The sequence below is a fragment of the Hesperophylax consimilis genome, chromosome 16, assembly GCF_061612785.1.
Source record: "Hesperophylax consimilis isolate HC1 chromosome 16, BYU_Hcon_1.0, whole genome shotgun sequence".
Lineage (NCBI taxonomy): Eukaryota > Metazoa > Arthropoda > Insecta > Trichoptera > Limnephilidae > Hesperophylax > Hesperophylax consimilis.
Genome location: NC_142851.1, coordinates 14,444,274 through 14,461,457, shown reverse-complemented (window position 1 = coordinate 14,461,457; position 17,184 = coordinate 14,444,274). Strand labels below are relative to the sequence as shown.

Here is a 17,184-nt window from a genome sequence, read left to right as displayed (position 1 = left end):
CAAGTATCTAAGGTGCCGATAATAACACAGGGCTCTTTAGGTTTATACTATATAAATTTGGCTCAGGGCTCGACCTGCATACTGTGCAAAAACATAGGCGCAATCTCTGAAGGGGTGTTGTGAAAATAAAAATATTATTTAAATTTACCTCAAATATTCCCTCAATCTTAAAAATTACCCATAACATGGGATAATTCTGTCTTCTATTGCGCTGGCCACATTTCAACTTGTCTCTAGGGTTCTGTTCAATAGCAGTCGTAAAATGTATGAAACAAGGTTTTTGTCAAATTGTGTAATAGTTAGGACGGGTTGTTTCGGAGAATTTGAACAATTCATCAAATTTCAACGTTCATTTTCGGGTTCTGTGAAAGACTTATCCAAGTTCTGTTTTTATATCATTGTAGGCTAGTTGCTTGACAAAACTGAAATAAAAACAGAACTTGAAAAAATCTTTCACAGAACTTGAAAATGAACGTTGAAATTTGATGAATTGTTCAGATTCTCCGAAACAACCCGTCCTTAGTCTGGCATACAGCCTGAATTTCAATTGTGCATCTTGTGTTAAAATCAATGCAATACACAGCCAACAACCAATCGGAACACTTGTATTTTGTTTCTTCGAACCCGAGTACGTAGTTGTTAGAGGTGATTTTGCCGTCACTGGATTTTGGAAATGGTTTGAAGAAATATTTTTGGGGTTGTTTTTTAATCATGCAAATCTTTGGTATCATCATCACACAAATATCACTGATGAAATCCCAACTATCAGGAACTGGTTCCAAAAGTAGCTGGAATAGTAACCTTTTCCTATTGTCTCTGGTAACTGGAACCGCAGGTGATACACAGGCAGCCCATTCAGGTATCAACCATCTCTAGCGGGGAAGATATGCGAAAATGGACCCTGGAAAAAGCTACTTTAGAGCTCATTATCTAATGAAACAAATCTACAATGATAGGCTAAGTGTTATTTACTACAACATCTAATATCTGGTCTCACGTAAAAAAAGACGCTGACATAAATAGTCAAAAATATGTGTGATTTTTACACATATTATGGTTTCTCTTTCTTTAATTAGGAAGTAATGTTTTGCAATACTCTCTGATATGTAGTAGTAAAAAATGTCTTTCTTTTTGGATTTTGGCTACGAAGACACTACAATTTGTAATGTTGTTTGGCTACACTAAATTATGATGATTTTTTATAAATTCTTTAAATTTTCATTCCGTTTTATGTTCATTTAAATATTATTTGCATTATTTTGTAGTGTTTTCAGGTAATTTTATTATAAACTACTGGCTGAAGTCTCTAGCGTAGCCCGGGCTTACGCAGAGTGTTTCGAGATCAAATATAGACAGTGACCTTCCTTTAGTTTTGATACAGTCGAACTTGGTTATAACGAGGTCGATTCACTGATATAACACAATTTCTGAATACTTGAGTGGGTCATTGAATCTGAAAAAAAAACGAATAATTGTGAATCATTCTCAAAGTAATAATAAACAAAGGGGCGGTATAGCGCGGCGGTCAGCTGCCGGCGCACAACGGCAGCTTGCGGGAATTTCCTATCCCGTTACGGACAGATTAATATTTTTTATGACACTACCTGTGTAAGATTGTTGGCTATGTGAAACATTGCTATCCATCGGGAATTTTACTATGTAAAATTGTCATAAAATCTGCGAAAGTCATGCAAATTTGAGCTTTGCAAATTTGTTCTCTTTTTATCTCTACTTTTCTATTACAAATCATGGTCAATTTTGTTTTGAACACCAACATCTATGTTTATGAAGGTACCTAGTTAAGAGTACACCTGCATTCCTGCACGGGATAAATTTATGATAGTGATGCACAACTTTTTCAGCAGAGGGGCCGCTTTGCCTATTTTTCAAACAGCCCGTGACCTTAAAGTGGATTTTATTTTGTTTTCATCGAGGGGGAGGGGGTTGGCAGCGAAATTCAAAATATAGGGTTTCTGTTGATTTTTTAAAATTTGGTGTTGTGCAAACCGGTTCTTCAAATTTAGTTCTATCTAGGACATGCAGCATAAATCAACCATAACTCTATAAAAAAATATTCTCAGCCAAGGTTTTCAAGAATTACCCCAGATATTTTGATTTTTCTCTATAGCCAAGTGGGCCGTATGAAATTGACACGCGGGCTTCCAGAATTGGGCCGCGGTTTGTGACAAGTAAAATTTTACAGCCGAAAACCATAACAATCTGTCAAGCTAGTTATTTATGACAAGTGAGATTTTACAAGCGGCACGATACGCACAAGCTAGTGATAATAATATACACAATTTAGTGATATTTTTCTTGGAAGCCTTGAATCAGGTGATGATAGTTATAATGCGTTGATTGTTTTGAGGAGGAAATTGAGAAGTAAGGTGTTAGTAGGTAGGTACATATGACTGCTAAAAACTTATTTTGGATATAACGAGTAATGGCTATAAGGAGCAAATTTAGTCGGTCCCCTCGTGCTCGTTATAACCATGTTTGACTGTGCATGTAAATTAGAGTGAATTAAATTAGTGTGAGTCATGCTATACTCATTCAGAGTGCCATCAGTACTGCACCGGGTGCGAGATATAATAAACATGTAATTTTAGAAATATTCAAATTTTTAATGCAAACATAAAAAAACTCATATTAATCAATTTACAAAGTTTCATAAATTTTTCTCAAATTGCAGTAAGAACCTTTGATTTTATAGAAATGCACATTTTAATTCTTCTACCGTTGACTTCTAGGTTTTAATATGCATAAAGTGTAGCGTTTTCTCTTTCTAATACCGTTTAGATCATATTTCTCACTATGGAAGTAAGGGAGACAAAACGATTTCTTCGAGACCATATGTGCTGTTCCCTAAAGCGAACAAATTGAGACTAGGGGGAAATAGCTTTTCAACGCAATCTATCCAATCACGCGGCGCATTTGACACAATATTTTAGTAAAACTTCATGGATCACATATTATGTAACATCCTTGCACGAGAATAACTGTTGATGGATCTATTCAAAAATCGGTTCTACATCAGGCTACTAAGGACGGGTTGTTTGGGAGAATTTTAACAATTCGTCAAATTTCAACGTTCATTTTCAGTTTCTGTGAAAGTCCTATTCAAGTTCTGTTACTATATTATTATAGGGTAGTTGCTTGACAGAACTGAAATAAAAACAGAACTTTAAAAAATCTTTCACATAACTTGAAAATGAACGTTGAAATTTTAAGAATTGTTCAAATTCTCCGAAACAACCCGTCCTAAGAAATCTGAGCTAATTATTGCATTCAAAAGGATAAGGTAGGTCAAGTACTCAAAGGGTAAGAATTTTGTTCATCTGCTGTAAAATTTTGTAAATCGTAGGCAAGTTTAAAAGCACACTTTGTGAAAAAAAGTAAAACTGCATTAAATAACATTTTATTTTAATTATCAACAATATCTAAATGCAAAACTTATGATGTTTTATTTTCTACGCTGTTTTAATTTCACTCTTATGTTAGCACACAGTTCTTCAGAAGTCCCAGTTCTTGGAGATGTCGATGTATTCACCGTCGGGACTCTCGTAATTCTTGATGGGCGGAGTGGCGACTGGTCCCTTGCCTCTATAAGGAAGAAGCGCAATGTCCACCTGGAAAACATATATACAAAAAATTAGTATTATAGCTAGACCGCAAGCAAAAGTAGGTGTCGTATGCAAGTCTCTTGCCGTGCGCAAAAGAGAGTGATTTATTATTAGTTCATTGGTGGCTTTCCACGTCGCACTCACCTCCCGCAAGGCTCTTCATTCTGGACAACACTCTATCATATAATCATCACACAGTTTTCCCGCAGGTATAGGATGGGCCTCCACAAATTTCTTGCTTCGTTCACATTCATACATCGTCTTCTGTTATTCAGATTCTTGACGTGACAAGACTTGAGATAAAGATGCTTACCGCAATGGCCTCATCGTACAACTCCTCAGACTCCTGCCTCAGGGCTTCCAACGCCCTCAGTTGGGAAGACACTATGCGGTCAATGTTCTTAATGTCCGTCATTCGCTCTACCATCTGTGCGCGGGTCCACGTCTTTTCCAGGAGTGCTCTGGCCTCCAGGACTTCGGGGGAGTGGACCACCATTGGTCGCGTGCGCTTTCTGTAAATAAAGGGAATTGAGTGATACTTTTTTTTTTAACTTCAACTTGATACCTTAATTATACAAGCTGATATATATTGTCCTCTACACCATTAGTTCATCTGTGTCACGTTGTGGACAATTAAGCGTTTGGTAATAGATGGACATAACCAAAACGCAAGCAAAAGAAGGTAGATGCAAGACTCTTGTTATGCGCAGAATGGGCGTGATTTATTAGTATTTCGCTGACGCTCGTCGATGGCTTGCCACGCAGCACTGCGCTTCACTCTTCTGTTTTTGGTCGAACCATAGATATATATTCTGTATAAAGTCATGAAGAGAGCCAGAAAATATGAATGCAGACTAACTATGATATCACAAACAAAATTTAGAAGAATAATATTTACATCGAAACAAAATCAAGCAGTTTTGACAATGTGTAACATTCATTATTGTTAGCTTTGACAATTTTTTATTGATGGGTGTCAAACTACATTCCAAGTCGATTCTTTTCTGTACAGATAGTCAGCAGTCATTGATTACTACACTCAGGAGACCCTAAAAAACATTACACAATTCTTCAGTAAATATTCAGTATTCTGCCGAATTCTTAATACCCATAAACTATTGAAATAACACTTCATTTCAACTTAATTGTCAGAAACAAATATTTATGTTGGGGGAGACAATAATTTCATTTAAATTTGAAAGAGTAATTTCTTGTTTTCAGTTTACGCTTTGTTGAAAGTTCTTAGTATAAAGCACAGGTTATAACATAGTGCCAACCTTATAAAATGGATTATTACCATATCACTACATCATTTTTTCATCACTTTTAACGTTGAAAAAAAACAATTCTAAAAAGCTACCAGGTTAAGTTTTTAGGCTAGTTTTTTTTCATAACTTTTCACAGAATTAGTACCTATCTAATGTATTATGGATAGTATGGCAATAATCCATTCAATTTTTTCTACGGTTGGCAACATTGTCTAATGTCATCATGTGGATAAAAATTCAACATGACGTCAACTGAAAACGAAATTGGGCTAATTTAATTTTTTACGAAATTATAATTTAAATGCAATATTTTGAATAATTACCAAATATACTATAATTATCAGCTATTTATAAGCATTACCACGTAGACGGAATTTGTTAAATATATAATAAACTGCTAAACTTACTGCTTCTCTTCCACAAGTTGATAAGGTACTTCTACTTCTTCAAGGTTTTTCAACTGGCTAGAATTTTTCTCCAATCGTCTAATTTGCTTCTCAATCTTCCTCTTCTTTCGTTCTTCCCTCTGTCGGAGGATAGCCGGATCCATCTTCTTTTTTTTCCTCAATGGTTCCGCACTAAGAACATAAAATCATTTTTATTCAATTCATTCACATTAAATGTTGGAAATATATGCTCCCTTTGCAGTGCCCAATTCTGTGCTCTCCTATAACATCAAGGGAAGCAATATTGATGCAATAGACAAACTTTTCACAGAACTTTTACCTGCGTTGATCTTTCTTTGCCATCGACATAGCAAGCTTGAACGGAGGTTTGAAACTTAATTTAATATTCTTACAGCAGTAACTGTAGGTACTGCTTCCCTGTGGCGATATAAAGAATTGAATACTAAATTATGGCGTGAATACTCGGAAGCTTACATATCAATTTTAATATTATATTATTTGTGAAAAGAATGGCAAGCAACGGCTCTAGTACAAAGTCAAAAATACATAAGGCTCATGGAACATAGCAAAGATTCAATTAAAATAAAATTATGAATACATTAAACTGGGTTTTTACGAAGCCGTACATACCAAAGACATGGTGTGATTCGGAACTGGAGAGGTGTGCAAGTTGTAATAGATCTTATAGTCAGTTTGAACGGCGCAATCACAGATAACCTAAAAGTTAAACGTTAATATTATTTACGGCGATTACGAGATTTATTAAATAATGCATTTAAAACAACAACTACCTGGCGAAAGACGAGAGCAAAGAAAGCCCAGACATTTTGAGAAAATTTTAAATTATAACCAATAAATTATACTTCTGTTGTTCGGTAATGTCAATTTTATAATCATAGATATGTGCATATAAAATAATATTTTGTGATGGCTGTAGTCTATGGTGTTTCATAGAGAATTCAACGTTCAGGTAGGAACCTGCTACAAAGTATTTATTTATTACTAGCTGTACCCCGCCGCGCGTTGCTGTGGCAATGTCTGTCTGTGCAGATAGAGAAAAATAGTGAATGTTGTTTTTTCATCCAGCAAATTGCGCTATTTAAAAAAAAAACATGCTTGTCCAACAGATGGAGCTGTTTAAAAAAAGGGGAGGAATGCAGATTACGCCAAACTCTGGGAATTGAATAAAAATGCACTTTCTAGATGAGAAAAGTGTGTAGAAACTCATTAAAAAAAGAATTTAGGCGCGGAAGAATAAATTGAGGGAGATACAGCCGATCAAAGTTTAATAAAATTGCACTTCGCAATCTGATATTATGACCATATTAGGACAGTCCGCCGCCATATTTTGTCACTGTTGTGTTGGTAGACCAAATACTAACATCAGCTACATGCGATTGTAGCCGACTTCGTGGGGTAAATTTATAAGGCGCGTAATTATGAAAAACAGAATTAATAATATAATGTAATCAGGCACTGGAATGGAGAAAAACAAAATACTACCTTAAAATCGCTCACTCGTAATCGTCCTCTGAATCAGATGTCCCATCCTCAAGCGACGGCAAAGTGTTGGGTGGACGTTCCACAGTGGCGTCATATATACGGCCAGCCATGTACCAAAATTCGTCCATGCGATCGACTTTCCGTTCTTGACAACGTTTTTGAAACATATATTTAGCGAGATTGCCCGCGATACTTGATTTTTTCCGCCGGCACCTGACGATACAGCCTTAGCAGCACGCCACGTAGATTCGATGGAATTCGTGTGCGCCCCATTGTCTGGATCCTTGAAGGTGATGCTGTGATTGACCTGAAATATACATATATATAATATCACGCAACATTTAAAGTTTAGGTTCATAAACCTAACGAATTGCAACTAAAAACTCACCTTTAAATGCTGGAATCCTTCATTTTGTAAGCAGTCGTAAGCGCGCCAACAGTCACTAATTATCGTGGTGCCGGGGGAAATCCACTGTTTGATTATAGGGACCAGCGTGTCACTTGAACTGGTACCAAAAAAACTCGACCTGTTCCGCGTTCGTATCCACCGAACACCCACTTTCCTCGATTATATTTACGTTTCCCGAACTTCGACTCTTTTTCCACAATTTTCCCCTCGCCGCCCAGCTGCTCCGCATTATCCATTAAGCTGCACAAAACAACCTCGCGACAAAATGAAGCCCAATCAACAAGCATGTGCTGACCACTGATCAAAAGTTCGTCACCTATGAACGCTAATGGAAGGTTTAATACCCACATGTGGACAAATCCCAATATTTGGAAAATGCTGAGATTCGACTGGGCAAAAAATGTTCCACTTCGAAGTGACACTTGATTTCGGCAAATTTTCCTTTTTTTGTTTACGTTCACTAACATAATTTAGGCAGTGCCACTGCCAGCCGTCAATCGCCCGATCCCTTTTCCCAACTTTAATGTTCCACCGCATTTCATGCATAAATAATCAGGCTCACTCGGTATAATTTTCCATTCACGCAATTTACACAACAACAACTCCGTGTCTTTACACAACGCATCTATCTCTAAAAGACGCATATTAGCAAACAAAAGGAAAAAAGAATACGTATAATATGTATATACACAATGAACCGAACCGCGACGCACAGCACACTACCATAAATGAACTCACCCGGAAACCCGTACTACTACGACAACAACAGGTCAGGTACACCATCCTGCCCGTTGTCACTGATATGTTGGTATCCCTAAAGAGACAAAACAAAAGCCTGGATACGATTGTAGCCGACTTCGTGTGATACAGGAGGCGCGTAATTATGAAATTTGTCTAACGGGCTTGTGTATAGCGCCGGATCTGCCCCAGTGCCCAGTGCCCCTCTGTGGATGTTAACCCAGCGCCGGATCTGCCCCCCCCCCATAACCTAACCTAACCTAACCTAACCTGATCAGCCCCCCCCCGGGGGGGAGGGGGGCAGTTCCGGGGGGAGGGGGCAGATCCGGGGGGGAGGGGGCAGATACGGCGCTGGGTTAACATACACAAGCCCGCTAGAAAGGTTAGGTTAGGTGGTAACTTGGGCTTGTGTATGTTATCTTTACTTTAAAAAAACAGCCTACGTTTTTAAATGGTTTGTCTGGCGGGATTCTCCATTCCAGTGCCTGATTACATTATATTATTAATTCTGTTTTTCATAATTACGCGCCTTATAAATTTACCCCACGAAGTCGGCTACAATCGCATGTAGCTGATGTTAGTATTAGGTCTACCAACACAACAGTGACAAAATATGGCGGCGGACTGTCCTAATATGGTCATAATATCAGATTGCGAAGTGCAATTTTATTAAACTTTGATCGGCTGTATCTCCCTCAATTTATTCTTCCGCGCCTTAACTCTTTTTTTAATGAGTTTCTACACACTTTTCTCATCCAGAAAGTGCATTTTTATTCAATTCCCAGAGTTTGGCGTAATCTGCATTTCACCCAAAAAAGTATGTTTTACCTCTCACCAGTGACATCTCTATAATATATGTAGGTATATTAAAACACACGCGTATTCGAATGCAACGGTGTCAAAATTTATTTATTTATTTTACGCCTAGTAAGGATTTTACATATAGGTACATAACAATATTTACAAAATTATACTCATTAATAGTGCAGGAAACGACTGTTTAAAACACTTGCACAAAAATAAATATAAAGCAAAAATATTATTCAATTTGATCCACACAGTATGTAGGTACAAAATATAAAAAAATCCAAAGTATGTTTTTTCTTTCAGCCGACAAAATACTTTTAATGTTTTAATAAATTTAAATAGCTTTATCAAAATATTCCCCTAATTAATGAAAAAAACATCAATAAAGTATGCTTATATATTGAAATTGATGTACTAAATATATCAACAATACTAATAACTATTAGAATACGACGCATAGGAGTGTAATATTGGGACGTTGATGTAGAATTAGTACAATATTATGGTGGGTACTGTCTTGTACTGACCTGCTTGGAGTATGAAAAGAGGTACATATTTATACACTTTTTCATATAGAAGCCAACAATACCAATGCAGCAAACAACTCGGTAATTACTCGTGCAATCACAACTTATACCCATTACGAAAAATTACTACATTTAGAAATCTTTCACGATTCCTTTCTAACATACAAAACTAACTTGTTAAATTTCTTAGCATGATCATTTTTCAAAACTTCTATGTATTAACAGTCAATTACAACTCGTGAGCTTATTATAATTCTTGCTTTCAATTCATTTATTATTATCTATCCACACACTTCCTTCCTTTTATAACAATCTAAGGCGAAATTACGCAATGATATTTTAAGGACATACGTAATAGGTACTACAACTATGTAATAACGAAATATATCTAACTGTATCTTATTGTACTGTGTATGTCTTAACAAATAAATAAATATAATAAATCAGGGGTATCAAACATTGAATTAATGATTTTATATAAACAGGTTAAATCGGAAATGATTCTACGATCAGATAATTTTATTAAATTTAATGAACAAAGTACGTTATCGTAATTTAGACATTCTCTAGGAATGTCCATTTTTAAATTGACATATCTTAAAAATTTATTTTGGATTTTTTCAATCGCATGTGAATGGACCTCATAATTTGGAGACCAAACTGTGGAATTGTATTCTGTATGACTCCTTACTAGTGACATATATAATGTTTAAATTTCAAAGCATTGGTGAAGAAATTTCGTAGTTTTAAGATTTTGAACAAACAAATATTTTTATTTATATACATAGACTAGCTGTACCTCGCCACGCGATGTCACCTGTGACACGTAAAAACATGCTTTAAAAAAACAGCGCCATATTTTAGACAAACATGCTTTTATTTCAAAACAGCGCCATCTGTTGGACGTAAAAGCAACATGAGCTATTATTTCCTCTATCTGCACAGACAGACTGAGCCACAGCAACGCATGGCGGGTTACATCTATTAAATAATAAAAATATGTGTTCATTTAAAAATTCATCGAATTTGTAGGATTTTTCCAGTCTAGAATTTAAGTTCGGAGACATTCATATTTAGTTCCATTAATTTCTTGAATAGTTAACCTTATCCACCATTATTTGAAAATTAGATAATAAATATTATCTGTAAATACTATTGTGTTTCGAAAGAATTTGGATACTTCTTTGAAAACGTTTGATTAATTTCAGCAGAAGGAAAATATGAGCTTAATTTGGGCGAAAAATTCCCCACCATACGAAAGAAGAAGAAGAATATCTCTTTAGCGTATATTTATAAATAAGATAATAGGTATATTTTGTATAAATAAGTAAATAGAAACCAACCACACGATGATTAATATTGTTTCAAATGGTTCCCAAAATTAATTATTTATGACTTTTTATTTTTTAAACTAATCAGATATATTATCACACCAATGCAACGTCTAGTTCTTTAGCTGTTGTATTATTGGTATTCTGAAACAAAAATAAAATAAAACATGCCGAGCATAGCACAGCAGAACTGTCACTTAAAAGAGTCACTCTGAATCTCGGAACAAGAAAAAAAAACAAAATTCTAGCGTTGTTGTTTCCCAATTAAAATAACTCCTTTTAATTAGGAGATTCGGGATGGTCCCTTCTCAGGATCTCAGGTAGGTACTGAACAAACGAGCGAGGTAGCTCTTTGAAGGTTGCCATGTGAATCAATGTACCGATTATTATACATAAATATACACACTTATCTGTGTTGGCGGTCAAAAAATCAACGCACTCTTTTTTAATCAATAAATTGTTTATGGCAATAGTTTGTGATATAAGTAGGTACTTACTTACTCTACATAAATAACAATATTATTGTTTCTGACAAGCCAACACTGGTACTTTGTTTTGCTTATTTAGTCAGTAAAATATTATTGTTGCCAACTTTAAACGTACATATTGCCCGGCTGTAATTCTAGTTTGAATAATGTAGTGTTTATTTTTGTAATACTAACAATACATTTTGTAGGTGTATATTTTCAGATGTATTTTATTTACTATAATTGTACGTAAAGCTGCACATCTCGACACAAGAATTCCCTAATGAGATGAGCGGCTTATGATTTTATTGTAAAATAAAAATTAAATTATAGTACCTAAATGCAGACTGTGCGGTTTGGTAGGTAGTAGTAGGTGTACCTGTGAAATAGTGGGAAAGTTACATTATTTACTTCAAAACTCTAAATCAAGGAAATTAATTTATTTTTTAATAACTGAACCGTTTTAATTATTTTTTTAAAATTTAATGATAAAAGTGGTCAAATACCAAAAACTCTAAATTCACGAAAAGTCGGAAATTATAGACGAACAAGGAACATGGTCTAATGAAGAATTCCGTTCTTCTCCTGCATTTCTAAGCAAGATGAACGATTATAGTCGCCGGGTGGACAGAAGCGTCAGGTTTCCGCACAGGTGTCATCGGTTAAATTATTCTGCTAGCTAAGTCCTCCAACATATCACAAGCAACATTTAACACTCACTTTTAACTCAATCCCTATTAAAGTTATTGTAAAATCTGGTATGAGGGTATCAGCAAAATGCTGCCTGCTAATAATAATAATTTTCCACTGTTAATTCATGGTAGTAAGAGTTTTTAAAATATTGTCTGGTTATTCGTAGCCAGGGAATGTTTATGTTTTATTTAACGAAATTTTAACAATATGCAATAGATTCAAAGCAGAGGGCCTACTAGCCATCCCAATGCTACGAACGACCACGGCTCAGCACCACTACTCGTATTTAGGTGTGAAATGGTACAATATATTGTGCAAAAACAAAATTAAGGTAACTTTGTTGAATTAAGTTTGTGGTGATTTAATAATACTTAATATTGTTTACACATCACCTTTAAAGCATTATTTTATTTTTGTATATACTTACTCCTCCCATAAACACGAGCTCCTGGAGTTCACCTTATGGAGTAGCAGAATAATTAGAAAAAAAATATTTATTTTGCATACTGTTGTGATTTGAAATCTTATGTTATTTTGTTATAAATAAAAATAAAATAAAATAAATCTTCCGTTGGTGCTGCTAGTAGCCAGGTATTTACATGGAAGGTGTCGGTTGAATGCTGAGGGAGTTTATTATCTTTTCAAAACATGGCACCATAATATCGTGTGAGCTTTTGCCTCAACCGAGTCTCCAAATGCCGCCGCTGACTAAGCGTCTAGAATATTTCCCCGGCATTTCCCAATTAGGAGATTCCGAGAGACATTCTTTTCGCGTTCATCTTGTTGGCCTTTTCATAAGTCTACAGTAAAAAAAAACACAATACCGTCATCACTAGAGGACTTGTGAATGGAGCTTAAATATCGGTCAATACCAATATTATCGGCTGTTTTTTTAAATACTTTTAACGGTTTTTATCAAGTGAAATCGCAGGTTATTGATACATCGACGAATTGATTTACGAAGGTAGTGATTTGAACGGTTGCAGGTTGCAGCGATCAAATCGGAAATCTAAGTTATAACGCAAAAAAATTAAAAATGCAGTTCTGTTATAAATACACCAAGATAGCCGGGTAATGTTATGATGTTCTTTAAAAGCAGAGATGTGCAAAATGGGTACCCAAAACCATTTGAAATGCAAAATGGAAATGGGTCAGAACTTTTCCATTTGAAAATGCAAAATTCAAAATGGTTTTTAGAAAAGCATTTCAAATGCAAAATGCAAAATACCTATTTTCAAAATGCATTGAAAATGCAAAATGGTTTCTCAGGTCAAAAGATTAAAATAATTATAGAATTTTTAAACAATTTTGTCATTTAATAATGGACATCAATGTAGAACAAACATATTACATGATGGTAAATCCAAAAACACCACGACTACAGATTATGAAACCACAAAAAATTTGCGCGGGACTAATGTTGCCAACGTAAAAACATAGAAACTGCTATCTAACATTTAATATTACAGCGTCATGGCCCCATGTTCAGTTTTTGAATCAGTATTTTTTGTAAGGGTATCACTCAATTGCCAGGGCTCCTACCAGGGAGCAACTTGACAAATGTAAATTATCTCTCAGAGCGAGGTTGAGGACCGACTGATATTTGGGGCTTATGAAAAAAAGATAAGTGGAGATAGTACGAAGAATGTTGCAAAAAGCATTTAAAATGGAAAATGCATTGAAAAAAGCATTTAAAATGCAAAATGGTTTTTAGAAAAGCATTTAAAATGAAAAATGGAAAATACCCATTTTGCATTTCCATTTGAAATGGATTTATTTGAAATAAAGCACATCTCTGTTTAAAAGGCATTAAGTGTATATTTATTTGTTCACTACTTGAAGGCTTTTACGTGTACACATTGTTTAGGGGAAGTTGTTCAGGAGTACAATAATAAATGTATAGTACATACCATATGTAATTATCAATCGATGACAGCTGCTTTTGTGATTTTTTTGCATAGGAGGATCTGAGGAAATTAATTTCCCTCAGGGCCTATGTCATCTTTGGGAATGTCGTGTGGAGGATATTTTTAAGGAAAAGAAGGAGAGAAAGTTCCGGGAAGGAAAAAGGTATAAGGGGTGGGTAAGAATCTAGGGATCGTCAGGAGGGACGGACGAACATCTATCCCTCCCAAGAGAGACCGGTTGGAGAAGTCAAAGGGTCTCCCCAAGCCAGCCTCTCCCGATCCGGCACACCACGCAGCTGGTAAGCAGGCTCATCCGGAACACACTGATGAACCCGGACACCCCTGCTAAATCACCAAACCTAGTGAACCACTTGGGTGACTATGACAGTGGTGTTGGTTATCCAATAAATGGTTCCCAGGACAGCGGTACCCAAACCCACCTCCCGAAAATAGCTTAGATCTCTTATTGCACGAATGCTAATACTTTGATGAATTAATAGAGTGAAGATATGTTTCTGAGACAATACGCATGGTTTCACTGAACTAGGTCCAGTGGACACGCTTTAATGAGCTGTTATAGCTATCTGTTTTATTCGCACACACGGCTACCCATTTCATAAGCGGTGCTACATTTTCTGTTTGATTAGTATGAATATAACGTGTCTTGTATTTTTATAATTTCATTGATGCCCGCTCTCGGAAATTTTCCCGCCGGTATGGAGATTTTTTTATTTTCAGGTACCTACTTTCCTAAGTACTTTGTTACGTAAATACAAAAAAATATAAATAATCTAAATTGAGAAAAAATTGATACATATATGTAAGCACATAATCATCATTATAGCGCTATTTGGTATGAAATTAAAAATTCAGGATAAATTAAGATTAACACAACGTCGCATTGATTTTATATACATATATAAAATCACAAGCGGGATTAATTGTTTTATTTATTATTCATCTCATATTCAAGTGTAATAAATCAAATAAAAATTCTTAATGAAATGATAAAAATGAAAAAAAAACAAAATTAATTGATTTTTTTTTTAAATATTAAATTTCGATAACACCGCCACCTATCAAGTCCAAAACTATCCTATATTTCAAGCTGGAACTAACCATAGACATTGACAAAATTTCATTGAAATCGGTTGTGCAGCTTAGGAGATTAGCTTTGTATGAACACAGTGACACGTGATTTTTATGTATTAAAAATAAAAATATTATATAGCTTTTTTTAAAAAAAAAAACAGCGCCATCTGTAGGACGTAAAAGGAAAACGCGCTATTGTTTCCTCTATCTGCACAGACAGACTGAGCTACTGAGTGGATGGGAGCTAGTTTATTATATCGCAGTCACAACACCATTAAATGTTATCCATTACAACAAGTTTATTCAATTTTCCTTAACAGATTTTAAACTTTTTCTCACCATTGTCTTATACGACACAAATACCAGACTCGGTCATCTACAAATTGAATTATTTAACAACGATTTTATTATTCATAGAGCAATCTTAATTATTTATAATATCATTTGATATTGTTGTTAAATAAATGGTGTAGAAACATCCAATTACCGCTTGAGAAATGCCGTGAAGTAATTTATTGTAGCTGTGAATAAGGGAATATGGGAAAGTGTTACTTTTTAGTAATGCTTGCGTTCTAACAAATCACAAGACGTGGAAAAACCACAGAGTGTGAATAGAATACAAAACACACCTAGATTATAAATGTACCAACTAGAACATTTTCTTTTATTTAATGTAGTTACATTCATATAAAAAATGTGTTAAAACTAATTAATACAAAGTGTATATTTTGTTTAACGTGCTGCCAAACTCTACAGAGAACACATTTCTTGTTTTAAATTGTAGAGTTAAATTAAAATGTATATTATCGTATTTCATAGAATAATGAGGAGAACTAGAAATGCCTTCCAACACTGGACAATAATCACCTTAGTACCTTTTAGTTCTAGCCCATTTAACACGCGCTCTGTCTCTTATGCTTAACATCCTTTATCGCAATCCCATTTGAATTTCATAATGATGTAACACAAGTTTTTATTGACAATTTAATCAAAGAATATTGTTACTTTTGGATCACGAAACACTTCCACGTCGCATTTCTTTTGTTTTTCTTAAATGTATTTCTTATTTTAATTGCGAAATCGAGTCCCAACTCCCGGAGTCAGTGAAATCAGTAGCGGCGTTAGGGTAGGGCGCGGTTGGGCGACCGCCCAGGGCGCCACAGGCGCCCGGCGCGCCCCTTTATATCCCTCGTTCTTTGAACGAGGCCTACTTAACTACTTACTCGTAAATTCCCTAAATATAAGGAAAAAATTGTTATGGTTGCAACGCTAGAATCTAGAATGGAACCTTCGATTGCACCGCATGCAGTTCATTTTACCGGAAATCCCCAACCAAATGGCAACCATAGAGAAAAACAATAAAAAACATTATCCATCTCTTTTTAATATTTCATTTTTATTAAAGCAGTCCGTTATCAAATTAGTGCCATCCATGACGCTTTAATTACTTTGGCTATTGAAACTCAGAAAACTGATGTTCAAGTCTCTCATGAGGCTACTACTCTAGCCGAACAGTTAAAAGATTTCAGCTTCATAGTTTTGTTGGTTGTTTGGTATGACATACTTTTTCAAATTAATGTCGTTAGTAAATCTCTACAATCAACAGATATGGATATCAGTAAATGTACAGAAATGTTGAAAAAATGCTGCACTTTCTTGGAAGAATATAGAAATACTGGCTTTAAAAGCGCCATTTTAACTGCGAAGGGATTGGCTGAAGAACTAAAAATTGAACCTGTGTTTAGAGCCACAACAAGAATTCGATTTGTTAAGCGTCAAGCTGGTGAAACTGCCCACGACGAGCCTATAACTTCTCCAGAAAAAAAATTTGAGGTTGAATTTTTCAACTCTCTCTTGGACACTACATTAATTTCAGTTAATGAAAGATTTGAACAGTTAAATGAGTACTCGGAATCTTGGTCTTTTTTGTACAATATAAAACAGATTCCGAAAAAACCCGACCTTGTAAAACTCTGTGGTAATCTCCAATTGAAATTAACTGTAGACTCTAAATCTGATATAGATGGTTGTATGTTGTGTGATGAACTCGTAAGCCTGAAATCTTTTTTGCCTAATCAGAATGTGGTTACCCTTGCTTATGTTTTAAATTTTATCAAAGATCGCAACCTACAAGAACTGTATCCAAATGTGTGGATAGTATTGCGTATATTATTGACTATACCTGTAACGGTTGCCAGTGGGGAGAGGAGTTTTTCTAAGCTTAAGCTGATTAAAACCTATCTGCGATCGACAATATCACAATCTAGATTGACAAACTTGGCAACTTTGTCAATCGAAAATGAAATTGCTGAAAATATCGATTTTGATAACCTTATAAAAGAGTTCGCCAATAGAAAGGCTAGAAAAGTGAAGTTTTTTTAAAATAAATAGTTTTTTTTTTAATAAACGGTT

At 35.1% G+C, this 17,184-nt stretch overlaps 1 protein-coding gene across 1 annotated transcript; it reads right to left on the bottom strand.

The window, feature by feature from the left end:
- Nucleotides 1–3,435: 3,435 nt before the first annotated feature.
- mRpL40 (mitochondrial ribosomal protein L40) lies at nt 3,436–6,206 on the bottom strand. Its single transcript, XM_089640632.1, has 5 exons — nt 6,090–6,206; nt 5,929–6,015; nt 5,299–5,469; nt 3,937–4,135; nt 3,436–3,629 (listed from the first exon to the last, which is right to left on the bottom strand). The coding sequence occupies exons 1-5, from the start codon at nt 6,122–6,124 to the stop codon at nt 3,513–3,515; spliced, it is 609 nt and encodes a 202-aa protein (XP_089496758.1). The 5' UTR covers nt 6,125–6,206; the 3' UTR covers nt 3,436–3,512.
- Nucleotides 6,207–17,184: the final 10,978 nt, after the last annotated feature.